The 27,337-nt window shown below is 55.3% G+C and overlaps 1 protein-coding gene across 7 annotated transcripts; it reads left to right on the forward strand.

Moving 5' to 3' along the window:
• PNPLA6 (patatin like phospholipase domain containing 6) lies at positions 1 to 21,488 on the forward strand. 7 transcript variants are annotated; one of them, XM_033133646.1, is made up of 35 exons: positions 49 to 99; positions 240 to 307; positions 1,255 to 1,323; positions 1,662 to 1,749; positions 1,917 to 1,999; positions 2,169 to 2,266; positions 3,998 to 4,138; positions 4,233 to 4,392; positions 4,744 to 4,824; positions 5,039 to 5,167; positions 5,567 to 5,647; positions 5,732 to 5,891; positions 6,153 to 6,236; positions 6,539 to 6,648; positions 6,744 to 6,911; positions 6,999 to 7,076; positions 10,713 to 10,918; positions 11,139 to 11,270; positions 11,352 to 11,475; positions 11,925 to 12,038; positions 12,269 to 12,344; positions 14,010 to 14,150; positions 14,363 to 14,426; positions 14,701 to 14,869; positions 15,033 to 15,215; positions 15,377 to 15,495; positions 15,688 to 15,844; positions 16,108 to 16,224; positions 16,313 to 16,382; positions 16,813 to 16,929; positions 18,835 to 19,136; positions 19,981 to 20,097; positions 20,765 to 20,861; positions 20,973 to 21,082; positions 21,202 to 21,488. In XM_033133646.1, the coding sequence occupies exons 3-35, from the start codon at positions 1,297 to 1,299 to the stop codon at positions 21,274 to 21,276; spliced, it is 3,978 nt and encodes a 1,325-aa protein (XP_032989537.1). In that variant the 5' UTR covers positions 49 to 99; positions 240 to 307; positions 1,255 to 1,296; the 3' UTR covers positions 21,277 to 21,488. The 7 variants fall into 7 exon arrangements, with proteins under 7 accessions (XP_032989536.1, XP_032989538.1, XP_032989537.1 ...); XM_033133645.1 differs by lacking the exon at positions 240 to 307 and having other exon boundaries at positions 1 to 99; XM_033133647.1 differs by lacking the exon at positions 240 to 307 and having other exon boundaries at positions 1 to 99; positions 6,756 to 6,911.
• Positions 21,489 to 27,337: the final 5,849 nt, after the last annotated feature.

Below are 27,337 nucleotides of genomic sequence, written 5' to 3' on the forward strand. Positions count from 1 at the left end.
GTGCGCCCTGCGGCGTATAATTTAAAGGGACCGCGCCTGAGGCGCTGGGCGGCACCCTACTGGTGTTGGCACTGAGTGGACCCCGGCTGCGGCCTCTGGGTAAGTCCGGGTTTCCGTGGTCCCCGAAAGGGCGTCCCTTCGGGGTAGTTGGCGAGCCCTCGGCTTTCCCAAGATCTACCCTCAGCCATTTCCGGTAGCCCCCGACTTTTTGATGCTCCCTTCCCCCCAATTCCTGGCAGGTGTTTCCGCACCGGTAGCCAGGTACGCCCTAGGATGGAAGGAGACTAGCTCCCCATGAATTTTCCAGGTAATGTATTAAGGGCCCAGTGACTCCTCCATATTTTTATGAATACTCCAGCGGCGCCAGAAACATCTTCAGTCTCCCAGAAAAGTCCCAGTAATATTCCAGTATCTTCCAATGAGCCCAGACGCCCGCCCTAGGGCCGCGCTCATGCTCGAATGACCCCAGGGACGTTCCCACCCACGCTCCCGGTTTTCTCAGTAAATATCCCGTATTCCTCAGAATCAGTAACTTTCCAGTACCCCAGTAGTTCCAGCGTCCCCGGTTACGTCGCCCAGCAATGGCGCCAGCGTCGTTCCCGGAGCCCCAGTGATGTTCCGCACTGTACCCGTAACTTTACTATTAAGTGACAGTAAATCTTCAGCATCAACCTTCAGCAGTAACACCTTGCGGCCCACTCCACTCCGAGCGTCCCAGCACCCTTCCGAGACCTTGACATCCCCCAGGACCCCTTGTGTGGGAGCTCCCGGCAGCACTCCCACGCTTCCCAGCACCTGGGGCTTCCCGGTGGCAAGCTTCAGCCGGGAGCCAGGCATCTCCCCGACCTCGTGGCTTAAGGCTTCAGTTTCGCGGGGAGTCCGGGGGGAGTGGGACCTAGGGTCGGTGGGTCAACACCGCAGGGCAGGAGGGAGCCGTGCCCTTAGGGAATCCGTGCGCTGGCTTCCGACTGGGTACTCGGCCGATTGCCCTTTGGCCCCAGGGTGGGGTTTGGACAGGTAGAGTGTCTGGTCGGCCCGGTGCGTAGGTGAAGGGATCCAGGAGAGGAGCCAGGGACCCATCTCTATCCCTAGCCTGGGCCCCGAGGTCAATTTGCCCTACCCGTCTGGTCCACAGCGCCCCTCTAGCTGTCCCCCGCCCAAGCAGCGGGCAGGAAGGGGGCAGAGCTTGCACCAGAGGAGGGGCGGGCCCAGAATAAAGACTTCCACGGCCTTCTACCGCTTCTTGATTCCCAGGACTTGGGGATACCAGACCTGCCGCCCCGTCTGAAGCAGCTGATGGAGGCCCCGCTACAAACAGGAATGGTAAGGGTTAGGGGGTGGGGTGGGGTGGGGTGGCGTGGGTGGGGTATGTGGCGCCGTGGGAACTACAACTCCCGCTGTACTCAGCGCGCAACGTCGCGGATCCGCGAGAACCCGGCTGTTTCTGTTCAGGCGGAACTACGTTTCCCGGCGTGCCCCGCGGGCCGCCGAGGCGCAGGGACGAGTTGCGCCCCCCGGGAGGGAACTGCGCTGTCCCATTCTGCGGATGGGGACACCGAAGCCAGAGGCGACTGTGGCTTTCTTAGGGGAGGACGTGACACAGTGGGATGGGCTCGGCGGGGCGGGTATGCGATGCACAGCCAGTGCCGTTCGTCCCGCAGGTGCTGGGAGTGATGATCGGGGCCGGAGTCGCCGTGCTGGCCACGGCCGTGCTCATCCTCCTGCTGGTGCGGAGGCTTCGAGTGCCGAGTGAGGACCCAGAGGGCCCCTTTGGGGAGGCTGCGGGGTGGGGAGCTGAAATGCGCGGTCCCTGAGGCAGTAGAGATGGGAGTTGCTGGAGTCTGCACGCAGTGTCCCCAGCTCTGGCCGCGTGGAGTCCGCGCAGAGCTCAGAGTGGCCCTCTCCCTTATTCTCAGAAACCCCAGCCCCGGAGGGCCCGCGGTATCGATTCCGGAAGAGGGACAAAGTGCTTTTCTATGGCCGGAAGATTATGCGGAAGGTGAGCCTAGGAGCCCCGGGGGCTCCCGCTGACCACACAGGCCCCGCTCTTTACCTACTTACACCTTTTAGTAAACACCTTCTCCTGATTAAGGACCTCTGGATCTGGCTCCTCTCTTCCCTGGGGTCTGAACTGGCAGTTGACCCGTTCTCCCTCCTAATTTTCCTAGGTGTCACAGTCAACTTCCTCCCTGGTGGATACCTCCGTCTGCACCACTTCCCGGCCACGCATGAAAAAGAAACTCAAGATGCTTAACATCGCCAAGAAGTAAGGTTGTATTGGGTGTACCTGGTGCTGGGGGCTATGTCAGCGCCCTTCTGAGTGATCAGCCCACACTGAAGGGTGTATCTCGCTGTTTTGGGAGTCATCTCACATCAGAGAGGTTATCTTAGCACTCCCCCACACCAGAGAGGCTGTCTCTGGGGTCTCTGTCCCAGAAGGGCTATCTCAGTGATATTCCCCTACCAGTGACATGCCTCCCTGGGCTATCTATGAGCTATTTGCTTTGCAATCAGTATCTCAGACCCCTTGCTATACATGTAGGATTTCCATGTAGGCTATGTCACGGGTCTCCTTACACGACAGCTACCTCACTGGGGTTAGCTCAGGTGTTTCTGTGACCAGCTGGAATGGCTATCTCTAGTTACTGTTCTCCAGGGGTTATCTCAGCAATCTCTCTGTATCAGAAAACACCTCTCTGTGTCCCCTACCTTGGAGTTCTTTTCACGCTGTAGAGGCTATGTCAGGAATTTCTGTCCCCTAGGAATGATCTCAAGAAGCTTCTTGCATTAGAAACATCAGAAGGACATCTCAGGGGTGCCTGTCATCAGCAAAGGGCTCCCTCAAATTCTCTGAGAAAAGCTCTCTCTGGGATCTTGCTAAGTTGGGAGCTGGTTCTGGGGTATCCTAACATCATGGAGTCTACGTCATGAGACATCATGAAGTCTGTCTCAGGGGTGTCTTCACATTAAGGTGACATCCAGGGCTACCCATGATAAACAGATGTTCATCACACAGCTTTCCGTGACTTGAGAAGAAGGGCTGTATCTGGTTTTCCACTATCAGTTGAGGATCTACCCTGATGTTGTCATGACCGTCAGAGGGCTATCTCAGCAGTCTGACCTGGGGAGAGGCTAGCCTAAGGAGCTCCCTCTTCACAAGAGGGGCTGTATCTGGATTTGTCCGTATCATGGGGTTTAACGCAGGAGACTGCTCAGACTAGAGAGTCTATCTCAAGCCTCTTGTGACCAATGCACGGGGTGTACAGTAGTACCTGAGACTTTTGGGGAAGCGCTCTCCCAGGTGTATGAACAGTGGAGAGGCTGCATATATCTGGGTTCTCCACATGCAATGAGGGCTATCTCCAGAGTTGGTGTGACCATGAAAGGGGTTATCTTAGGGTTCTCTGAGACTTGGGGAAAAGGCCTGTCTCAGGGACCTTATAAAGAACAGAGAGGCTGTATCTGAGGTGTCCTCATATAATGGAAGCTACCCCAGGGGTCTGTCTATATTAGAGAGGCTATTTCAGGAGTCTAGTCTGTGGTTACTGGAAGGACTATGTCAGGGGTCCCATAACGAACAGAGGTAGCTTTTCTGGGGTTCGCCCATGTCTTAGAAGCTACGTCAGGGGTCTAACTAGAGGGTCCATCTTTGGGCCCTGTTGCTAGTGGAGGGGCAATCTCAGAGTTATACATCAGGGGTCAGCAAATGTTTTCTGTGTAGGGCTGGATAGTAAACATCTTAGGCTGTGAAGGCACATACAACTCTGCTGTAACTACTCAGCTCTACTGTTGTAACATGTAAGCAGCTACAGACAATACATACATGAAAGAATGTGCCTGAGTGCCAATAAAACTTTATTTACAAAGAGAAGTGGTGGCCCGATTTGGCCAGTGTGCTGACCCTTGTTCTATGTCCCCTGGGGAAGGGCTATGTGGTGATCTCAGGTCTGTCTGAGCCCTCTCCCTGCTCCCCTCTGCACCCCTCTCCTCCCACCAGGATCCTGCGTATCCAGAAAGAGACGCCAACGCTGCAGCGGAAGGAGCCCCCTCCTGCGGTGCTCGAGGCTGACCTGACGGAAGGTGACCTGGCTAACTCCCACCTGCCCTCCGAGGTGCTCTACATGCTCAAGAACGTCCGGTGAGTGTCGGGGTGCCGGCGGGGCAGGCGTGAGGGGCTGCAGAGCTGGGGGCTGATCTGACCCGCATCCCTCCTCCCCCACCCCATCCAACAGGGTGCTGGGCCACTTCGAGAAACCACTCTTTCTGGAGCTCTGCCGACACATGATCTTCCAGAGGCTCAGTCAGGGTGACTACGTCTTCCGGCCCGGCCAGCCAGACGCCAGCATCTATGTGGTGCAAGACGGGCTGCTGGAGCTCTGCCTGCCAGGGCCTGTGAGTGGGCTGCCTGCGGGGGCACCGCAGGGAGACGGGCAGTGGTGCAGCGGTCACTCGGGATAGGCACTGCTGTTGGTCAGCAGGCTGGGTGGTCTTCCGAGATGTGCAGACAGGAGTCGGGAACAGATGCCCGAGGGTCTGTCTCGGGTGGTCTGCATGGCCAGTGGTTGCAGTTAGTTATGGCCAGGACGTGATGGGTGCTGGTCGGAAGGTTGGGTAGGGTCAGGGATCCGGGCATCAGGGAATACCGGCTGGGTGATGCGAGGGCCGTGGCATGGCCGGGGTGGCATGCTGGTGGGCAGGGCGGGGGCAGTCCTGGTCACTGGTCCCCCTGCCCCCGTGTTACAGGATGGGAAGGAGTGTGTGGTGAAAGAAGTGGTCCCCGGGGACAGCGTCAACAGCCTTCTGAGCATCCTGGATGTCATCACCGTGAGTGACCAGTTGAGGGGGGCGGGGCAAGGAGGCGAGGCTACACCCAGTGGACTGGGTTGGAGGGGGCTCCTTGGGGGGGGGCCCAATCTCTGGTATATTCCTGATGCTTTCAGTGCTCCCTCGCGGCACTGGTGTCGGAAGGGGTGGGGACCAGTGAGGGGGCTCACAGCCCCTGACCTTTGCTCTCCTCGTGCTCCCCCCACACTCCCAGGGTCACCAGCATCCCCAGCGTACTGTGTCCGCCCGGGCAGCCCGAGACTCCACGGTGCTGCGGCTGCCAGTGGAGGCCTTCTCTGCCGTGTTCACCAAGTATCCTGAGAGCCTGGTGCGAGTGGTGCAGGTCAGTGGGCCTTCCTCCTCCCTTCACGGGCCCCCACCATCACAGGCACCTGGGGGCCGGACCCGGCAGGTGCTCAGGCTCATGGGCCCTGAGCAGCCAGACCTCCCGTGGCTGCCCGACTCCTCCCATTAGCTGCCTTGGCCCATCTCCCAGGCTTCTGCCACCGCATTGTGGGTTTCTCCCTGGCCTGTCTCTGGCCCTGCTCGCCCCTTAGAGCTCCTGATCTCGGCCTTGGCTCTGCCGCACCTCTTTTCTCCCCATCCATGGCCTCACCCCCTTAACACTTGGTCCCTGCTTTCGCTAGCTCTCGCTACCCTGCCACTTACCCCTTGCTCCCTGGTCCCACCGCTCCTCTGGCCCCGCCCCTGCTAACCTTCCCTGCTGACCACCTACTTGCAGATCATCATGGTGAGGCTACAGCGGGTCACCTTCCTGGCGCTTCACAACTACCTGGGTCTGACCAATGAGCTCTTCAGCCACGTGAGTTTCATGGAGAGCGGGGCTGGAAGGGTGGGGTGGCACATGCCCCCTAAGACATGCCACAAGGGCGCTCTCTGCTCCCAGGAGATCCAGCCCCTGCGCCTCTTCCCCAGCCCGGGCCTCCCAGCCCGCACCAGCCCCGTGCGAGGCTCCAAGCGTGTGCTGACCTCGGCAAATGAGGAGCCCAGGGAGGCCCCTGGCCGGCCACCTGACCCCACTGGGGCCCCTCTGCCTGGACCTACAGGTACCCAAGATGACCCACACCTGTGCCCCAGGGGCCCAAGGGGGGCCCAGCCCAGCCTGCTAAGTAGCCCATGGGAGCTCTGCTCCCACTCCCTTTCTCAGTTCTCCAGAGCCTCAGGCCTGACTCTGCCTGGTCCCTTAGACCCATGGACCCATTGGAATTGCTTTTCCTAGTTTCCCAGTCCCCAGGGACTCTGAGTTGACCCCTCCCCAGGCCCCCTCAGCTCCCCACCCCCTAATCCTAAGAGCCTGTCTCTGCCAGGGGACCCGCTGAAGCCCACATCTCTGGAAGCCCCCTCGGCCCCCCTGCTGAGCCGCTGCATCTCCATGCCAGTGGATATCTCAGGTTTGGAGCCCTGGGAGGGGAGGGGGCTGGCCATCAAGCTTCTGGTTGGAATGTAGGCTGTCCAGAGAGTTTTCTTCTCTGTGAAATGGGAACACTGGCAGCACTTTCTCCTGACTTTTTTGTGGGTGCTAATTGAAATGGTTCCCTCCCAACCGTGGTGAGAAGGATTCCAAGGGAGACTGCGGTCATTGGTTAGTCATGTCTGCATGGATGTGGCATTTGGCACAGAGGAAGTGGTTGCTTAGACTGCAGTTGTGGTCATTCTCGTCTTTATTACTGTTATTGCCCCCTGCCCACTGCAGGCTTGCACGGCGGCCCCCGCTCAGATTTCGACATGGCATATGAACGTGGCCGGATCTCTGTGTCTCTGCAAGAAGAGGCCTCAGGGGGACCCCAGGCAGCCCCTGTTCGGGTAAGGCCCTGTCCTTTCTGCCCTTTCCCCGGTGGAGTCCCCTGAAGAGGAAAGTTGGGTGGGAGCAGGGAGGTCACAGGCCCTGCCCCACACAGACCCCCACTCAGGAGTTCCGGGAGCAGCCAGCAGGCGCCTGCGAATATAGCTACTGTGAGGATGAATCAGCCACCGGCGGCTGCCTCTTCGGGCCCTACCAGGGCCGCCAGACCAGCAGTATCTTTGAGGCAGCAAAGAGGGAGCTGTCCAAGCTAATGCGGATTGAGGTAGACAGCCATATCCCGGGAGCTACGGGACGAGGCGGAGGGTGGGGAGGGCTGGCTGGACCAGTCTCAAACCCCCTCCCTCCTCAGGACCCCTCCCTCCTGAATGGCCGAGTTTTGCTACATCATGCCAAAGCTGGCACCATCATCGCCCGCCAGGGGGACCAGGTGAGGCTGACCTGTGACCTCTAACTGTACAACTGTGACCGAGACCTCTCTCTGCCCTCTGATCCTTGCCCTTTGACCTTACATGTAGACCTTTCAGTATATGATTTCCAACCCCTGCCCCTCGGATCCTAGAACTGACCCCCAGCCCACGCACCCATGTCCTCTGGACCAATCGACCTTTCAGCTCCAACCCTTGAACCTTTTCCCTAGAACTTCAACCCCTACATCTCTCTCACCTGCCCTGGCCTTTCCTGCAACCTGTTTTCTGATCTTTCAATTCCATAATACACCTGAGTTTTCTAATTTCCAATCCTGGGCCCCTGCTGCGATGGGCACTTACTAAATGTGCACAAATCGGAACGTGGACCTGGAGGCCATGAACCAGCCTCTAGAGCTGGACTTCAGTGCCTGCTGGTAGCTCCCAGGAGGTGTAGGGGACTCTGCCCCGTGAACCCCTATGGGGAGACCGACACCTGGCCAGGAGCTCAGTCAGGAGGCAGGTTCTGGAGGGAGAGGCCAGAGCTGAAATCCGGATTCTGCCCGACTCCCTGTGTGACCTTGAGTGAGTCATCTAGAAAGTTCTCTACTTCCTCATCTGTGGAATGGGAGTAATAACTACCCACTAGTATTAAAGAGGAAGTAGTTCTGAGCTGTCTAAGGTTTGCAAGGGTGACAGGCCTAGGGCAGGGGTGGAGCAGCAGTTTGAGGTGACACGGGAAACAACAGGTATGAGACTGCAACTCTGCGTGGAGGGCGGAGTGCGGGATGAGCCACCTGTTAGCTGCCGGGGTATTGTTATATCATCTGATCAGCTGACCCAGCTGTCGCCTGGACCTACTCCTTGCAGGAGTGAACTGCTTTCTGTGAGGAAGTTGGGTGAGGTTTTAGCCAGCTGTTTGTGGTTTACTGAGGACAGGCTGAGGAAGTTTGGTCCCGCAGTGGCTCTTGGGGAGCCCCTAGACCCTGCTTATCTGGGAGACCCTGTTAGGCTCAACCCAGCAGGCTAATCTGCAGCCACTCAAGGCTTCTCGGGGTTGGCATGACTTTGTTAGGGACTGTGCTGTGTCTACCTCTGAAACTTTACACTGATGCTTTTCTACCGGGGACATTTTTGCCCGCCAGGGACATTTGGCAGTGTGGAGACATTTCTGACTTGGGAGGCTGCCACTGGCATCTAATGGGTAGAGGCCAGGGATGCCAGAATGCACAGTACAGCCCGGCACAACAGAATTACCCAATCTAAAATGTCAGTAGTGCCAACGTTGAGAAACCATGCTTTACACAAGTATTTCTCAAAGCGTTTCGTGGTATACCTATATCACAAACAAGGGGCCTGTGGTCAGAGAAGTTTGGGAAATGCTGGTGGTTTTATACCTTGGTTGAAGTTCCCAATGAACATCATTAAGCGTATTCAAGGCTCTGACAAGTCCTGCAGTAAAGAAATTTGCTTTCCAATCTGATGGCAAATGGCAGCCTAATATTAGTAACTCCCATTCATATCCCAAACACAGCCTGGAAATTCTGTCTTAGAGGTTCCAGCATGTGTGTATGTCTCCTGGGGCTGTGCAGTGTTTTGGCATTCACTGGGGCTTTGTGGGGTGCCAGACAGGTTCCTCTGGTGGATGAGGAAGAAATCAACATATCTGGACAGTTTCAGTTCCTTGTTTATAAAAGGGTGGAACAGGGAGGTGTCTGGCTGGGCAGGCTAACCAGCGAGGAGAGGGGCACCTGTTCCTATGCAGTGTATGCTGCGTCCCAGGCCCTGTGCTGCCTGCTGCAGAGGCAGGAAACACCAGGTCTCTACTGCCCTTGGGAAACCCACAGTTCTGAGGGACATTACATGCAAAGGATTACGCTGTTCTTGTAAAATCGTATGTACTTAGTGCATAGACGTAAGATGTTCTTGGTTCCACAAAATCTGGCTTAGGCAGGGCAGCATTTCTGAGGAAGTGACCTTCAGCTAAGGAGGAAGGCTGGGGAGGAATTAACTAGGTGCAAGGGGAGGAAAGACATTCTAGGCAGAGGGAACAACTTGTCCCAATATCCGGTGGTGGGAAGAAAGATGCTGATTTCTAGGAAACAAGCAAGTCAACAGGGATGGAGTGGGACAAGGGAACCAGGAGCAAAGGGGATTTTTGTGTGTGTGTGTGTGATAGTTTTATTGAATGTAGTTCACATACTATGCAATCTACCCATTTAGAGTACAATTAAATGGTTTTTAGGTTTTTAGTACCTTCAGAGTTGTGCAACTGTCACCACTATCAATTTTAGAACATTTTCTTAACCTTGAAAAGAAACCCCATACCCTTTAGATATCAATCTCCTACCTCTTAACCCCACCCCACCCCAGCCCTAAGTAATCTGTTTCTATAGATTTGCCTGTTCTGGACATTTCACATAAATGGAATCAAACAGAGTGTCGCCTCGTGTGTCTGGTTTGTCTCACTGAGCACCGTGTGTTCAGGGTCCATCCATGTTGTAGCGAGTGTCAGTGCTTTAGTCCTTTTTATGGCTGAATAATATTGCGTTGTGTGGATATTTAGCATTTTGCTTATCCATTCCTGTTGATGGACATTTGGGTCGTTTCCACCTTTTGGTAGAAACAGCATTATGCATAATGCTGCTATGAACATTTGTGTACAAATTTCTGTGTGGACCATATGTTTTCATTTCTGTTGGGTATATACCTAGGAATCAAATTACTGGGTCATGTGGCAGCTCTACTTTTAACTCTGAGTACCACTTTCCAAAGTGGCTACACCATTTCACATTTCCACCAGCCGTGTAGAGGGTTCTGATTTCTCTACATCCTAACACTTTTTGATCTTAGCCCTCCTAGTGAGTGTAAAGTGGTATCTCATTATGGTTTTGAGTTGCATTTATCTAGTAATTTATGATTTTGAGCATCTCTTCATGTGCTTATTGGCCGTTGGAGAAGAGTCTATTCAGATCTTTTGCCCATTTTTAAATTGGGTTATTTGTCTTTTTTATTATTGAGTTGTAAGATTTCTGTATATATTCTGAATTCAAGACCCTTGGCAGATATGATTTGCAAATATTTTTTTCTCATACTGTCGGTTGTCCTTTCACTTTCTTGATAGTGTCCTTTGAAGCTCAAAAGCTTTTGTCTTTAATAAAGTCCAATTTATTTTTTATTTTGTTGCTTATGCTTTTGGTGTCTTATCGAAGAATCCATTGCCAAATTCAAGGTCATGTAGGTGGACCCCTATATTTTCTTCGAATAGTTTTATAGTGTTATCTCTTACATTCATATCCTTGATTCATTTTGATATGGTGAGAGTTGAGGGTCCAACTTTATTCTTCCATGTGGCTATCCAGTTGCCCAGCATAAGCAAAAGGAATTTAAACTCAGCCATGTCCCTAGGTAGCCCGTCCTTGCAGCCTCTTGTTGATTGTGTTGGAAAGAATTCCTGGGCCTTAATATAGGCTCAAAGTTTGGTGATCCATTAGCAATGTCTGCCCTGGGATCTGAATAATATTGAAACACATATGCTGCTCAGCTGAGCTATGCAAAGCCTTCACTCCCTCCTCCATCGCTTCCTTTGGAGTGCATTGACCTGAGTTGGGAGTGGGGGCGTTGCCCCCGTGTCCATCTCTTGGCCCCTGCCCCCACAGGATGTGAGCCTGCACTTCATACTCTGGGGCTGCCTGCATGTCTACCAGCGCATGATCGACAAGGCCGAGGACGTGTGCCTGTTCGTGGCACAGCCCGGGGAGTTGGTTGGGCAGCTGGCTGTGCTCACTGGCGAGCCCCTCATCTTCACGCTGCGAGCCCAGCGCGACTGTACCTTCCTGCGGATCTCCAAGTCTGACTTCTATGAGTATGACTGGGCCCCATGTTGGGGTGGGAGTGGCGCTTAGAGGGCCCTGACCCAACTCCATTCTGCCATGGGAGAGGCCATCCCTCTGGACGGCTTACACCTTAACAGGGCAGCTTTCAGCCTTTCCAGTCCCAACTCCAGGCCATCACCTGCTCTCTTCACTCCCTAAGGGCAGTTCCAGGGTGTCCCTGGCCCATGCACCCCCACCCTTTGTCCACAGGATCATGCGTGCACAGCCTAGTGTGGTGCTAAGCGCCGCGCACACGGTGGCGGCGAGGATGTCACCCTTCGTGCGCCAGATGGACTTTGCCATTGACTGGACGGCGGTGGAGGCGGGACGCGCGCTGTACAGGTGCAATCCCCACTGCCACCTTGACACTCAGACGCGGCCCAGGTCACTGCCTGACCCTGTATGACCCGCCCCCCATCCCAGGCAGGGCGACCGCTCCGACTGCACCTACATCGTGCTCAATGGGCGGCTGCGCAGCGTCATCCAGCGTGGCAGCGGCAAGAAGGAGCTGGTGGGAGAGTACGGCCGCGGGGATCTCATCGGTGTGGTGAGCACGGCCCCACCCACTTGCCTCTGATCTCTCCCAGTCCAGTTTGTCTCGCCACCCCCAACATACACATCGGCCCGGGGAACGCAGCACCGGACCTGTGACCTCGCCATTCCACTTTTCCTCGCTTCTTTCTGTGGGCTGCGGTGGGGGAACCTCATCGGGTGGTCACTCTGATCTGACCTCCACCCTAAACCTCTCTCCATCACAAGAGGGAACCCCCTCCCCGGTGGATCCCTGGCCTCTCCCTCTCCCTCTCCCTCTCCCCCTCCCCGGAGCTCTAATGTGTAGTGAGTCTTGGTTCCTTCCATCCGTATCTCGGGGGACTCCGTATCTTGGGGGACTCTGGATAGAACGGTACTGCCCTATTTGCTGCATTGTTGGCCTCCCCCTTACTTATCCCGGGCCTCCGGGCCCAAGCAGCCCCGGTTAAGCACACGGTTCCCCAGGTGGAGGCGCTGACACGACAGCCGCGCGCCACCACAGTGCACGCGGTGCGCGACACGGAGCTGGCCAAACTCCCCGAGGGCACCCTGGGCCACATCAAACGACGATACCCGCAGGTGCGGCTCTTGGCATGTGGTATGGTTTCCTAATGGAGGCGGGAGTGATGGGGGGAGTCTGTGTTTGGGGGGCCCCAGAGGTGACAGGGCCTAATTTATGGAGGTTGGGGCCCTAGGGAGGAGGCAACGTGAAGGTGGGGCTCTTGGTGGGGCCCAGGTAACAGGAGGAAAGGTAAGGCTCGCATAGCTGCCCCTCAAGTCTCATGGACTGCTGACCTCCGACGCCCCAGGTCGTGACCCGCCTCATCCATCTGCTGAGCCAGAAAATTCTGGGGAATTTGCAGCAGCTTCAGGGACCCTTCCCAGGTGAGAGCCGGACAGTGCCCGGGAATGCTGGGAAATGTAGTCCGACGCTAAGGACAAGCTGGGAGAGGGGGAGCCCTGAACTGGGCGTGGTTTGAAGCCGGAAGTGAGACCGAGATCCGGCGCCTGCGGTGTGATGGAGTTCGTGTTCTGGGCATGCCGGGAAATGGAGTGTTAGGCCCAGGGTATCCTTGTTTATGAAATCTGAAATATCAGTTGTGTGGTGGGGTGAAGACTTTAGGGGTGAGCTTTGTTCTGAGTGTTAGGACTTCCTGAAGAGTCCTATGGAGTCCGCATCCTAGACCAGAGTGTGCTGGGAGATGGAGTTCATGGATCCGGTGTTTGGGGGCCCAAGGCATGTTGGGAAGTGGTTTCTGAAGTTACCTTTTTTTGTGGGTGCATGCTGGGAAGTGTGGTTTTCCTTGTCTTGGCGCATATTGGGAGGTGTAGTTTTTATGAGCTATGGCGCACTGGGAAATGGAGTCGGATTCGAGGCGTGCAGAAATTAGGGCCTGAGATTGGCAATCTCTAAGCTCCTTTTCCCCCAGGGGCTTCTGCCCCATCACCCCTGACACCTGGCTCCCACAGGGTGGTGGCCGTGGTGAGCAGTGGCCGAGAACCACCCCATATCCAGGGTCTTTCCCCACCCTTTTTGCCCCAGTTTTGCACGGTATGTACAAATGGCCTATTCATTGCCTCCTGGTTGCCCTGGCCACCCTTGACGTGATGCTTGGGCATCTATGGGGGCAGAGATGTTAAGATCTTGGATTCCTGAGAACCTTTCTGTTGATGTTCTACAGAAAAGGAATTTTCCCGTGTGCACCTAATATGTGCTAGGCACTATTTGGGGCACAGGAGTGGGAGAGTGCACAAGGCAGACAAGGCCCCTAAAGGTGTTTACAGCCTGGTAGGCAACACCCCGGATAAGCACTGTGAAGAAAACAAAACAGGGTCTTGATGGAGGGTGGCTAGCAGAGGAAGGGAGGGAGGCTTTTCAGAGGACAATGATCTGACACTTGATAAATAAGATGAAGCAGGACATTGAGGAGAACTTCAAAGACTCTGCACACAGCGTTTGGTGATTTTTGAAACACTTCGAGGAGGAAAGTGAGCAACGGGGAGTAACAGGACTGGGGCAAGTCACATAGGGGCTGGGGGGCATGGAAAGGCATTGGAGCCTCTTCAGACTGTTACGGGAAGCAGCTGGAGGGGAGGAGGCTTTGAGAAGTTCACACAGGAGATGGAGGTTAATGGGTGTCTAAGGTATTAAGGGAGAATCTGGGGAACAATAGATGGGTCAGAAATATACTTGTTTCTGCCCAGTTTTGTGTTCAAGTCCCTTCAGTGAACAGAGGCACCCAGGCCAGCATAGGGTGGGGCACCGCTAGGTCCATGCAGGCACAGTGGGGAATCGGAATGGTTGTAGACTTGTTTTAATGGATGCCGTTGAGGACAATCAGGCCAAAATTGAAGGTCGGATGTCCAGGTCTTATCAGGAGAGGAGACAGTGTGGGGCTGTGGGTCCAGGCCTGAGGCCATGACTCTCACTGTGGCTCCACTAAGCCTCAGCTGAGGGACAAGGGCAGCGATTTCTGAGGAGGAGGAAGAGGCTCTCCCTCTGCAGATACGGGACTGCACAGCAGATCTCATTCTTTGCGGTCTCAACAGGCTCGGGGCTAGGTGTCCCCCCTCACTCGGAGCTCACCAACCCAGCCAGCAACCTGGCAACGGTGGCAGTGCTGCCCGTGTGTGCCGAGGTGCCCATGGTGGCCTTCATGCTGGAGTTGCAGCATGCTTTGCAAGCCATCGGTCAGTCGGGAGAAGGGGCGTGGGTGAGGGCTGGCCACTGGTCTGTGGGGTAAGGCGCATATGGGTGGGGCATTGGCCAGTGAGTGGAGAGACCTGGTGGGCCCGTGGGGAGTGGGGCAGGTCGGGACCACGGGTGGGGGGTATTCTGTTCTGAGAGAGGCCCCCAGCTCTGTTGACTTGGGTTCCTAACCCCCTTCCTCACCCATCCTCAGGCCCCACACTCCTCCTCAACAGTGACATCATCCGGGCACGCCTGGGGGCCTCTGCACTGGACAGGTGTGTGTTGGGGTGCAGGGGGTTGGGGGGCGCAAGGGATGAGCTTGAAGGTTAGGATTCTTTCAGATCCGGTTCCAGTTCTAGGCTGTGAACCAAGGAGCATGCTCTTCACCCATCCAGTCAGTGGGGTGAATCCGCCTCTGGAGGGCGTGTGTTGTGGGAGCCTGGGTGTCTAACTCCCCCTCCCCCCAGCAGTGGAGCTATAGTGGTCTCGGGGTGTGCAACTCCTGACCAGCCCCAGGATGACACTCCCCCACCCCCACCCCAACCCCAGCATCCAAGAATTCCGGCTGTCAGGGTGGCTGGCCCAGCAGGAGGACACCCACCGCATCGTGCTCTACCAGACAGACTCGTCACTGACACCCTGGACCGTGCGCTGCCTGCGCCAGGCCGACTGCATCCTCATTGTGGGCCTGGGCGACCAGGAGCCCACGCTGGGCCAGGTCCGGAGACCATGCGCAGTGACCCCTCCCCTGGGCCCCGTCCCCTGCCCTCCAGTGCCTGCGCCAGGCCACGTGCACCCTAGGGTCCCACGCTTGTCCAGGTGTGTTGGGCAGGGAGGAAATGACCCGTGATTGTTGACACCTGCCCTCTGCTCCCTCGCAGCTGGAGCAGATGTTGGAGAATACCGCAGTGCGTGCCCTCAAGCAGCTGGTCCTGCTGCACCGTGAGGAGGGCCCGGGCCCCACACGCACTGTGGAGTGGCTCAACATGCGCAGCTGGTGCTCTGGGCACCTACATCTGCGCTGTCCCCGCCGCCTCTTCTCGCGCCGCAGCCCTGCCAAGCTGGTAAGGGCAGGATCCAAAGAAAAGGCTCCTCTCCAGATCTTTCTGGGGCGTGGCTGCTGGAGGGGCATCGTTTAGGGACCTGTGAGGATGGGGCCATGGAGGTCCAAATGCGACCTCCCACACCTTCATCATTACGGGTCGTCTCTCTCTCCCCGTCCCAGCATGAGCTGTACGAGAAGGTTTTCTCAAGGCGCGTGGACCGGCACAGTGATTTTTCCCGCCTGGCACGGGTGCTCACAGGCAACACCATTGCTCTGGTGCTGGGCGGGGGCGGAGCCAGGTGAGGGGGTGGGGCCCGTGCAGGGAGGGGCGGGGCCCGGGTGCCGGTAGGGTGGAGCTCACTCGGTGAGATTCCCATAGGGGCGGAGTTGGCACCTTGTTCCTGGCCAGGGCGGTGATAGGAGAAGGGAGTTTCCTGGGGACGCAGCCTAGGGGATTGTCAGTTGGTAACCAGATCTCCTCCCCCTTGCAGGGGCTGCTCACACATTGGGGTGCTGAAGGCATTAGAGGAAGTGGGGGTTCCTGTCGACCTAGTGGGCGGCACGTCCATCGGCTCCTTCATTGGGGCACTGTATGCTGAGGAGCGAAGCGCCAGCCGCACTAAGCAGCGGGCCCGGGAGTGGGCCAAGGTGTGTGTGGGATCGGTCTCCTCACCCAGAGGTGCTTCCGGGCGTCTCCTGATCATTTCCTGACTTAATTCGCGGACCTTTAAGAGATGTATCCCGGACTTTAGATGAGCCCGTGACACCACCCCTCTCCCCCTATCCCCTCACCCCCCGCTAGTGACCCTAAGCCCCAACTCCCAGCTTGAGCAATCAGCGTTCTTAGTGACCACCTTGATGGTGACCCCAAGTGACCCCTGTTTGACCCTAGCTGCCTCCCTTGCCCCTAGAGCATGACTTCTGTACTGGAGCCCGTGCTGGACCTCACGTACCCGGTCACGTCCATGTTCACGGGATCAGCCTTCAACCGCAGCATCCATCGAGTCTTCCAGGACAAGCAGATTGAGGTGTGTGCCCCTCCCCCGGCCCACTCTGCCCCTGCCCCTCCCCACAGGCGTCCCCATCCCACCGCCACCTTGCTTCCTGTCTCCATAGGACCTGTGGCTGCCATACTTCAATGTGACTACGGACATCACTGCCTCAGCCATGCGTGTCCATAAAGATGGTAGGTGCCCTGGCTGGCCCCACAACAACCACTGTGACCGCGTGGGGGGGGGGACAGGGAGGGCAGCTGAGCATCTGACACTGTTAACACGAGTGACCGTCTGCCCTGACCTCATTGCCGAGCACTAACCGTCACCCACTAATGCCCCAGAGGTCCCAGGTATGTCTATCCTCGGGTGGGGACCAGGAGACTAGTCAGGCGCCTCACCCCCTCACGCCGTCCCCGCAGGCTGCGTGTGGCGCTACGTCCGGGCCAGTGCCTCCTACTGCCCCTACCTGCCCCCACTCTGCGACCCCAAGGACGGGCACCTGCTGGTGGACGGGTGCTATGTCAACAACGTGCCAGGTCAGCGAGCCCACCGGGCTGGCCGGGCCTCTGAGCGTGGCTGAGAGTGTCTGTGCGTGTCTGTGTCTGTGTGTCCGCTGGGCAGGCTCCCTGTGGCGATACGTGCGCGCCAGCATGACGCTCTCGGGCTACCTGCCCCCGCTGTGCGACCCGAAGGACGGGCACCTCCTCATGGACGGCGGCTACATCAACAACCTGCCAGGCAAGTGGCTGCCCGCTCACGCATGTGGACACACGCACACAGGCAAACCCATGAGCTGGTGGGCCCATGCACAGGCACACACAGGCGCACAGGAGGACATGCGAGCAAGCAGACCTGTGCAGGGGTATGTATGCACACGTACACACACACATGCACGAGCAGGTATGTGAGTGTGCCCGCAGACAGGATTGTGTGTAGGTGAAAAGTGTACCCATGTGCTAAGACGTAAACGGACGCACACAGACACACATGCACACAGCAAGGAACATGGGGAAAGAGCAGGGTACCTTTATGTGTGCACAGCAGCTGCATATGTGCCCATATACACGTCTCGCAAATGCTCACGTGACAAGTACAGTACTCACACGTGTGCTCGTGGTCAACACATGCGCTGGTGAAACAGTGTATGTGTCCTCACATGCCAGTCTATTCACACTCACCCAGCACATTGCATAAAATGTGCATGAGTGTACACCCGAAGACAGGTGGGGCACCTACGAGACCCAGTTAAGCTTTCACGCCCGTTGACTGTGCAGATGAGAGGTGGGTGAGTTTGCAACTTAAAAGTTTTATATGCCCAGAAGCGTGTGTACACAAGTAGACTTGTACTCTAGCTGCACACACATACTTGCAGTGTCATAGGCCTTGGGTTGGCAAACTAAGCCCTGCAGGCCAAATCCGGCTCCCAGCCTGATTTTGTAAATAAAGTTTTATTGACACATGGCCACACCCAGTCATTTACTTCTTGTCTGTGGCTGCTTTTTCACTACAATGGCTGAGTTGAGTAGTTGTGACAGAGACCACGTGGCCTGCAAAGCCAAAATTATTTGCTCTCTTGGCCTTTCCAGAAAAAGTTTGCTAACTCTTGTATAGCTGCTCTGTCCACATAACACGCACTAGCAGGCGTGCGTGTACAAACCCGGAGGTGGACGTGCACATTGGATGCACAAGGAAACACAGAGGTTGGTCTAGGTGCACGAGGACTGAGTGAATACAGGCCCAGGGGTGTGCACAGAGACGCATGCACACACAGAGCTGTGTCTTCACAAACACATGGACAGGAGGTGCACACAGATGACAGGGACACATGCAGATGCACACAGACACGTGGACATGGGCACGTGTACCCAGACGTACGAACAAGCTCGTGAGGGACACATGTGAAGTCTGACAGAGACTCTGTGTTTTTCTGGGCTGGCCTGGCTGTAGGATCCTGTCCCTGTCCCCCCAGACCCACTCAGGGACCCTCAGTGGGCCACACGGACCCATGGACATATCACCCTCCAAGCTGTGCCATCACCCCCACTCACAAACTCTGTCCTGCTTTTCTGCGTTTCCTTGTCCCTGTTCTTGGCTCTCTGTACCTTGTCATAGCCCCGAGGTCCTTGTTTCCACCCGGATTCTCCCCTTCCATGTCTCTGACTCCTGGTATCTTTTTCTCCCTAATCTCTTGCTGCCTCTGTTCCGCTGCGTTTCTTTCCTGTGGCTCTGTGTCCTGCTGTCTTTAGTTGCACATTTCTGTTTCCTCACCCATCAATCTCCCTGTATCTCTGTCTCCCTGTGTCTGTGATCCCTCTCTCTCTGTCTACTGGGGTCCTTGTGAGTCTATCTCTCTGCATTTGTCCTTCCACATATGTTCTCATGTCTTCCTTCTCAGCGACTTTGTCCTTCTGCCTCCATCTTCTTCATCCTTCTGGTCATGGGTCCCCACCTAAAAGCTCCAACATCTGACCCCACCTTCTTGATGTTATTGGCATCGATTTCCATGCCATTTGCATACCAGCATGTTGTTCGCATGGGTTTTTTGTGTGACCATTTGCGTGATGGTGTCTGTGGGACTGGGTTGAACTTCCCTGCCTGGGCCCTGGTGGGGAGCTGCCCGCTGACCCCCCCTGGGCCCCACAGCGGACATCGCCCGCAGTATGGGTGCCAAGACAGTCATTGCCATCGACGTGGGGAGCCAGGATGAGACGGACCTCAGCACCTATGGGGACAGCCTGTCTGGTTGGTGGCTGTTATGGAAGCGGCTAAACCCCTGGGCGGACAAGATCAAGGTTCCAGACATGGCCGAGATCCAGTCTCGCCTGGCCTATGTGTCCTGTGTACGGCAGCTGGAGGTCGTCAAGTCCAGCTCCTACTGCGAGTACCTGCGCCCCCCCATTGACTGCTTCAAGACCATGGACTTTGGGAAGTTCGACCAGATCTATGTGAGCAAGTGGGAACGGCCTGGTGCCAGTGTGGGGGCCTGGCAAAGTTTTACTACTGAAAACCCAGAGCAACATGAAGGGAAGGGTTGTAGGGCTCCATTCGCAAGTGGGATCTGTGGGGAATAGCACAGTAATCGATTAATGATGTCTGTGGTGGCTGTGACAAGGGGGGATGTGGCTGGCTGCCCATGTGCTACGTAGGAACTAGTTTCGTATCTGCCAGCCACACCGCCTGAAGCACCACGTAGAAATTTCTAATGCTGTTTCTGCGTCGGTGGGAATGAGACTAGTGATCAAATAGTAGTGTCTGTCACAAGTCTGGGAGAAGGATGGAGCAATGTATACATCCTGTGCCACTGACCCTGAAAAACGTGGCACAGCCCAGGCCTCCTACACTTGATCACTAGCTGCTGCCCGGAGCCCCAAGTGACAATGATGCCTTTTCCAGGCTCGCTGGGGAAGTGTGCCCTGATGGGTCAGTGATGCCTGTTGTGGGCGAGGGAGGTGGCAATATCCGTGAATGGACCGCATATTTGAAGAACTGAAAATAAGCTTGCCTACCGCCATCTCGTGTCATTTGGTGCTTGGCACAGTGCGTGGGGCTATGTGGGAAAGAATGATTGGTAATGTCCTGCAGGGGCACAGGATGGGAGACACGGGGGCAGGTGTCTCCGTGATTCTGAAATAGGGTTAGTCTCAAATATCAGCTCCCCCAGAGCAGGAAGCTTTTGAGGGGCCGGGGAAGGAGCAGGCAAAGTGTGAATAAACAAAGAGGACGAGTCAGAAGAACATCCGGGGTGGGGATTGCAGGCACGGATGGCTCCAGCCCCCTTGCTTCCTGTAGGATGTGGGCTACCAGTACGGGAAGGCCGTGTTCGGGGGCTGGAGCCGCGGCGACGTCATTGAAAAGATGCTCACAGACCGGCGGTCTGCCGACCTCATCGAGAGCCGCCGAGCAGACGTAAGCCCGGGACTCGCCCAGCTCCTCTGGGTCTCCCCCAAACCTCAACTGATCCTGGACCTCCGTGGGTTTCACTGAGCCCCTCCAACTAGAGAGTTTCCCCCAGGACCTCTGTGCCCCAAGACACCACCCATCCTCTGACACCCCAGGACGCCAGGGACCCCCGAGACTCACCTGTCCTTTGACACCCCAGGACCCCAGGGGCCCCTGAGACTCACCCGTCCTCTGACACCCCAGGACCCCAGGGGCCCCAAGACTCACCCGTCCTCTGACACCCCAGGACCCCAGGGGCCCCGAGACTCACCCGTCCTCTGACACCCCAGGACCCCAGGGGCCCCGAGACTCACCCGTCCTCTGACACCCCAGGACCCCAGGGGTCCCTGAGACTCACCCGTCCTCTGACACCCCAGGACCCCAGGGGCCCCGAGACTCACCCGTCCTCTGACACCCCAGGACCCCAGGGGCCCCGAGACTCACCCGTCCTCTGACACCCCAGGACCCCAGGGGCCCCTGAGACTCACCCGTCCTCTGACACCCTAGGACCCCAGGGGCCCCGAGACTCACCCGTCCTCTGACACCCCAGGACCCCAGGGGCCCCTGAGACTCACCCGTCCTCTGACACCCCAGGACCCCAGGGGCCCCAAGACTCACTCATGCTGCCTCACAGGTGCTGGCCTTCCCCAGCTCTGGCTTCACCGACTTGGCAGAGATCGTGTCCCGGATTGAGCCCCCCACCACCTACGTGTCCGATGGCTGTGCTGACGGTAAGGGGCTGAGGGCGCCCCCAGGAGGGTAGGGCTGGGCCTGGGGTTTGTGGGGTATGGCTGCAGGTGGCAGACCAGTCCGTGTCCCCTCACTTCCTCACTGAATTCCAGGGGAGGAATCCGATTGCCTGACGGAATATGAAGAGGACGCGGGACCTGACTGCTCTCGCGACGAAGGAGGCTCTCCTGAGGGCGCCAGCCCCAGCACTGCCTCAGAGATGGTGAGAGCAGGCGGCCCGGGGCCCCCATGACATGGGGTGACGCAGCAAATGCGTACTGAGTGATGTGTCCCGGGGTCCTGTGCTGTGTGACATGCGCATGTGTGACACTGTCCCTACAGGAGGAGGAGAAGTCGATTCTCAGGCACCGACACTGTGTGCCACAGGACCCGCCCAGCTCAGCTGTGGACACCTGAGGACCTGCAGAGGGATCCCCCCGGGGCTGGGCCCTGTGGGGGTGGCTCACTCCCCCTCTGCCTGCTGCTATGCCTGTGACCCTCTGGGTCCCCCTGGACTCCCAGGGCCACACACTGGACTGCTGCACCCCCAAGGGGTGGGACAGTAGTGCACTGATAACCCTTGAACAGTCATTCTTAATAAATCTTCCCATTTTAGAACTGAACCCTGTCATCTTTGGGTTTAGGGGCTCCTCGCCCTAGCACTCATGCCCAGGATGGCTGGGGCCGGACTTGTCACAATGACCTGTGTGCCCAGCCCCAGGCCGAGGTCCCCACACTCTGAGTGCCGACACCAAGTTCACCTGAAGTCTCACTCAGTGCTGGTTCCAGGCCACAGGACCTCCAAGTGCTGGGTGCACTCCCAGGATGCCTGTCCTGGCACCCCTCATTTTCCCTACGAGGTTCCCTCCCCCAGCCTCTCCCCCTGGGCTGGTCCTACTGTGTGTAAGTCCTCGATGTCTTCTATATATTGCTGCTGTGTACACTGCTGAGTCTGGTTCCTGAAAGACACCCCATGCATACACATGCATACACACAGGCACAGGGCTCCAGAACTACTCTCAGAGGTTCCCAGGCATTGCCCCTACTGTGTGCTCAGCTGAGGTCACGGAGAATGAGCCAGTCCCTGCTCTACACTGAGACCTGTCCCCCAGGGCCCTCGCTCACTGTCCTGGTGTGTCGGTTAAGATCTTAGACTGGAGCCAAACTGCCTGGCCTCTTACCAGTGGCCCCAGGCTCGTGACCAAAGCTCTCTGAGCCTTAGCTGCTTCACCTGTGAGTGGGGATGCTCATAGTACCTGCTCCATCGGGTGTTTCTGTGACTGTGTTCTGTTACCAGGAGGGGATGGCACGAGGGGGCAAGGCTGGAGGCCAGAGACCAGGGCTAAATGACAAGGCCTAAATTGGAGCAGTGGACGTGGAGACAGGAGGCGACAATACCCAAGAAACATCTAATTTGGCAGAACATAGAGATTGGTGGGCAGCGGACAACATAGAGCCAGGGACTCTAAAGAGAATGAGGGGACTATGGGGAGGGACATTGTGGGGACAGAGCCCCAAAAAGCAGTTTCCAGGCTCTTGGCCTCACATAGGTGCTGGCTCAGGTAGTAAATGGCCATCAACTGTGATTGGATGGCCATCAGCTGTGGCTAGTTGGCCATCAGCTGTAACCAGTGAGCCATTGGCCACTAATATAACTGCCGTGGCTAGGCTAGCAGCAAATGGGGGCTAGCAAGAAGATGGTGGCTGAGCCTGCAAGTGGCGCAGTGAGGGTTGCGAACAGTGTGGCTCCTGGTTCCTGTGTCTCCAACCCAGCCGCCAGCGAGAATATAGAGCTATGACTCCCCTACCTATGGCTCCGTGGGTGTTCCTTTTTGGCCTCACCACGTCCTGCGTTCTTATGTGGGGAGCGGGACCAGAGACCCCGCAGGCCGCCCCGCACGACAAATGGCGCAGCGAGCAGGGTCTCCCACACAACAGACATCTTTACCGAGATGGGATGAGAGGAAGGGAACAGGAGCAGAGGGAGATGCTGGGCTTCGTTTAGAAATTGAGTTTGAGGAGCCGGAGGGACCATCGGGGGAGATGGCAGGGGCTCTGGACATTTGGGGATAGGAACTTAGGAGAGATTTCCGCCGGAAACAAGTCTGGAGGCATCCGAACAACAGTGGAGACTGATGCTATGGGGATAAATGAAGTCCAGGGAGGATGTGCCAGGTAAGGATGGCCCGGTCCTCCTGTGTGCAGGTGCTGCCTCTGCATGCTCTTCTGAGCTCCCCTCCTGGCCTTGAACTAGCCCAGCGATTTAGACCCACTGGGCAGGTCGGGCTTCCTAACTCTGGTGATGAGGAGTTGGGGGTGCTACCCTTCAAGGGGGGCTCTCAGGTTGAGCTGGAGAGGGGCTGCAGCTTCCCAGAGTCCCCAAGTATATTGATTTGCTGACTGATACAACAGAGTACTGCAGGCTGGGGGCTTAAGCAACAGAAATGTATTATCTCACAGTTCTGGAGGCTGGAAGTCTGAGATCAAGGTGTCTTCAGGGTTAGTTCCTTCTTGGATTATAGATGCCATCTTGTCCCCGGGTCTTCACGTGGTCTCCCATGTGGGCATGTCTGTCCTAATCTCTTCTTATAAGGACACCAGTCATACTGGGTCCTAACAGGCTCACTTTAACTTAATTACCTCTTTGAACACTGTGGGGACAGCCAGGAGAGCAGTTTCCAGGCTCTCAACCTCACGTGGAAAGGACCATCAGCTCGGGTAGTAGATGGCCATCAGCTGTGACTAGTTAGCCATCAGCTGTAACCAGTTAGCCATCAGCTGTAACCAGTTAGCCATTAGCCACTAATATAACTGCCGTGACTAAGCTAGGGGGTTGGTTGGCAGAGAAGCGGCGGGCGGATTGTGCATCGTGTGGAGCTTGCTTCCTGTGTCTCCAACCCAGCCACCAGCGAGAATATCGTGGTATGACTCCCCTACCTATGGCTCCATGGGTGTTCCTTTTTGGCCTCACCATATCCTGCGTTTTTGTGCAGGGAGCAGGACCAGAGACCCTGCATGACAAACACTATGTCGAAATACACTCACAGTCTGAGGTCCAGGGGGTTAGGACTTCAACATGTGGATTGGGGTGGGTGGGCATAATTCAGCTCCTAACACCGGGGAAAGTATTTCCAGCATGGTGAGGCAGTGCAGACAGACGCAGGCCTGGAGGCAGACCACCTGATTTGAATTCCCGTTTCTTCCATTTCCTAGATTCCATGAGCAAGAGACCTGCCTTCTCTGAGTTTTGGCTCCCGTATGAGTTTCTTACTGCTTATGTAACTAATGACCACAGATTTGGTGACGTAAAACAACATACATTTATTCTCTTACACTTCTGGACGACAGAATGTTGAATGAATGACTTCTGGGGAATCGGGTCTCAGGGTGTCAGCACCACGGACAGCGAGCGTACTGTCTGAGGCGCTACCCGTGCACCGCCAGCCTGCCCCGCCCGTCCCCAACATCCCTGCCCCCGCCAAATTTTGAGGGGCCCATTAAGCTGACTATTCAGCCCAAGTTTGCCCCCTATCAACGTCTCCATCCTAACTACCTGCCATTCCACCCTCATGCTGCTCCAATTGCACCAGCCTTTTTTCTCTTCCTCAAACTCCATAGATTTTTCCTTTGAAGTCTTTTGCTCTGAGTAACTATATAAGACTGTTCTCAAATATCACCTCTTCAGACTGTCTGAATCTACTGTCTAAAGTAGCTTCTCCATCCCCACCCGCCTCTCTTCCCTTGCCTTTAAATCACGTTCACTATCCACAGTGGTTTTACTTGTTTATCATCTCTCTATGAGACGTGCTCTAATATAAATTCCCTCATCAGAGAAACCTTGCATAGAAGAGCTCCTGGCTCTTAGTAGGTGCTCAATAAATGTCTTTTGAATGAGATCAAGCTCTGAAGATAAAGATACTTGAGAAGTTTCCCACTCTCTAGGAATCTTGAATTCCCGCCTTGAAACCACATAATCTTTCCTTTACTCATGTATGAACACCACCAACAGCAATAACAATCGTCATTAATTATGGCGAGATTGCCACACAGCAGGCCTTGAACTAATGCATGTATATTCTCTCTTTGATTTCTCACAGTAGCTCTATTGAGAACACATTCTTATATCCCATTTTGTAGAAGAGAAAAACAGGCTTAGAGAGGGGGCTAAGTTACACAGTTGTTAAGAGGCAGAGCCGGGATTCATGTTCATAAGCTTGCTCACCGTCCTATGCTATTTCCTCAGGAAGTGGGGTTGTTGAGGTTTCCACTGCAGGCTGCAGCCCTGGGAGCAGCTCTTGATCCTTAGGAAAGAAGTACTCCGTGGACCTAGAAAGAGCCCCCGTCACTAGAACCTACCTGTAAGGTGACCCAAGTCTCACCTACTTAGACTAGCATCAACCCCCCCTACCTTCTCTCACTTATCCCGGGCAGGGTGGGACCCTGGCACTTGGGAGTTGGAATGGAGCCTGTTATGGCCTGAATTGTGCCCCTCCTGCATTCATGTTGAAGTCCTAACCCCCAGCACTCAGAATGTGACTCTATATGGAGATAGGATCTTTAAAGAGGTACTTAAGTTAGAATCAGGTCATTGGGGTGGGTCCTAATCCACCATGACTGGTGTCCTGACAAACGGAGGAAATTTGGATACAGAGACAGACACACAGAGAGAAGACAATAAGACACAGGGAGAGCCATCTATAAAGCAAAGGGATGCCTGAGGTGACCAGAAGCTAGGAGAGAGGCATGGGACAGAGTCCTCCCTCAGAAGGAACCAACCCTGTTAACTCCTTGATCTCAGATGTCAGCCTCCAGAACTGTGAGAAAATACATTTCCATTGTTTGAGCTGTCCAGCCTGTGGTCCTGTGTTATGGCAGCCCTAGCAGCCTAATATAGAGCCATTGGCTGGACCCAAGGGCTATGGTATGGATGGCTTGGTGTATCAGTCAGATAAGTGAGAGTATACTGCTCTAACAAATGACCCCAAAGTCTTGGGGCCCTAAAAAAATACAAAATTAATTACTTTCCCTCAGATCACCTGGGGATTTTCCCCCTGTGTCCCTCACTCCACCACCCAGGTGATGAAGCAGCCATTGTCTGGAATGTTTCAGGTTACTGTAGAAGAGGAGAGAAATCTATGGGAACCCTCACACCAGCTATTAAATACTCTGGCCTGGAAATGACATGGCCTTTCTGCTCACTGCTCATTGGCCAGAACATGTCTGCTCACTGCTCATTGGCCAGAACATCTCTGCTCACTGCTCATTGGCCAGAACATCCTGCTCACTGCTCATTGGCCAGAACATCTCTGCTCACTGCTCATTGGCCAGAACATCTTTGCTCACTGCTCATTGGCCAGAACAAGTTACATTGTCCCCATCAGGGGACATGCCCTGCCAATGTGTGCAGGACAGAGAGTGTTGCAAGTACTTGGTTAACATCATTCATGACTAACAGAGTTAGTTGGCTTTTCACTGGAGCTTCTTGGGGGTGTCCAGGCTATTTCTCTCTGGTTCCAGAACTTGAGGATCAGCTAATGCCAAGAAATCTTGGGGTACCAGTGATGGCCCAGGTTCTGGGTCAGAGGACCTGCCCTGTAGCTCACAGGAGCTGGTTGAGAGGAGTGGAATCAGAGGAGACCGCTGGGGTCAGGCTCAGAAGACAGTTTGCTTGGTACGTTTCTGACCTGGTCTCTGGAAATAGCCATGTAGAGGTCAGACCCCAAGATCTGGGAAGATGAGCTCAACGGCCTCTCATGCGTCGTGTTACCCTATGACCCGTCAAACCACTCCTAGGTATTTACCCAAAAGAAATGAGAACACATGTCCATCGAAGTCTTGTACATGCAAGTTCTCAGCAGCCTCATTCATAAGAGCCAATCAAATGCCCATCAACTGATGAACTGATAAACAGATGGTGTCATAGCCGTACAATGGAACACTATTCAGCCCTAAAAAGGAAGGAAGTCCGGAGACATGCCACGATGTGGATGAAGCTTGGAAACGTTATGCGAAATGAAAGAAGCCAGATACAAAGGCCACATGTTATATGATTCCATTTGTATGAAATACCTAGAATAGGCAAATCCCACAGATAGACAGTAGATGAGTGGGTGCCAGGGGCTGGGGCAGGGGCAGATGTGGAATGACTGCTAACGAGCACAGGGTTTATTTTGGGGTGATGGAAATGTTATGTTTTCAGCTTTATTGAAGTCTAATTGACAAAATTATACAATATTTTAAGTGCACAACGTGATGGTTTGCTATACATATACACTGTGAAAGGATTTCCCGCCTCCAGCAAGTTAATGAACACATCCACCTCACACGTTTACCTTTTGTGTGTGTGTGTGTGTGTGTGAGTGTGAGTGTGAGTGCATTTCAATTCTACTCTCTTAGTAAATTTCAATGACACAATACAGTGTTAGCAATTGTAGTCACCATGTTTTTTGTTTGTTTAATTTTTTTTACTGGGAAATAT

This window comes from Rhinolophus ferrumequinum, chromosome 18 (genome assembly GCF_004115265.2).
Source record: "Rhinolophus ferrumequinum isolate MPI-CBG mRhiFer1 chromosome 18, mRhiFer1_v1.p, whole genome shotgun sequence".
Classification (NCBI taxonomy): domain Eukaryota; kingdom Metazoa; phylum Chordata; class Mammalia; order Chiroptera; family Rhinolophidae; genus Rhinolophus; species Rhinolophus ferrumequinum.

What these genes read in the sequence shown, in the direction of transcription:
- PNPLA6 (XM_033133643.1), top strand. Translation starts at nt 1,608, where the DNA reads ATGGGCTCGGCGGGGCGGGTATGCGATGCACAGCCAGTGCCGTTCGTC. An exon ending in ATGCTTAACATCGCCAAGAA is followed by an intron (nt 2,267 to 3,997) that starts GTAAGGTTGTAT and finishes TCCTCCCACCAG; the next exon opens with GATCCTGCGTATCCAGAAAG. An exon ending in GCGGGACGCGCGCTGTACAG is followed by an intron (nt 11,271 to 11,351) that starts GTGCAATCCCCA and finishes CCCCCATCCCAG; the next exon opens with GCAGGGCGACCGCTCCGACT.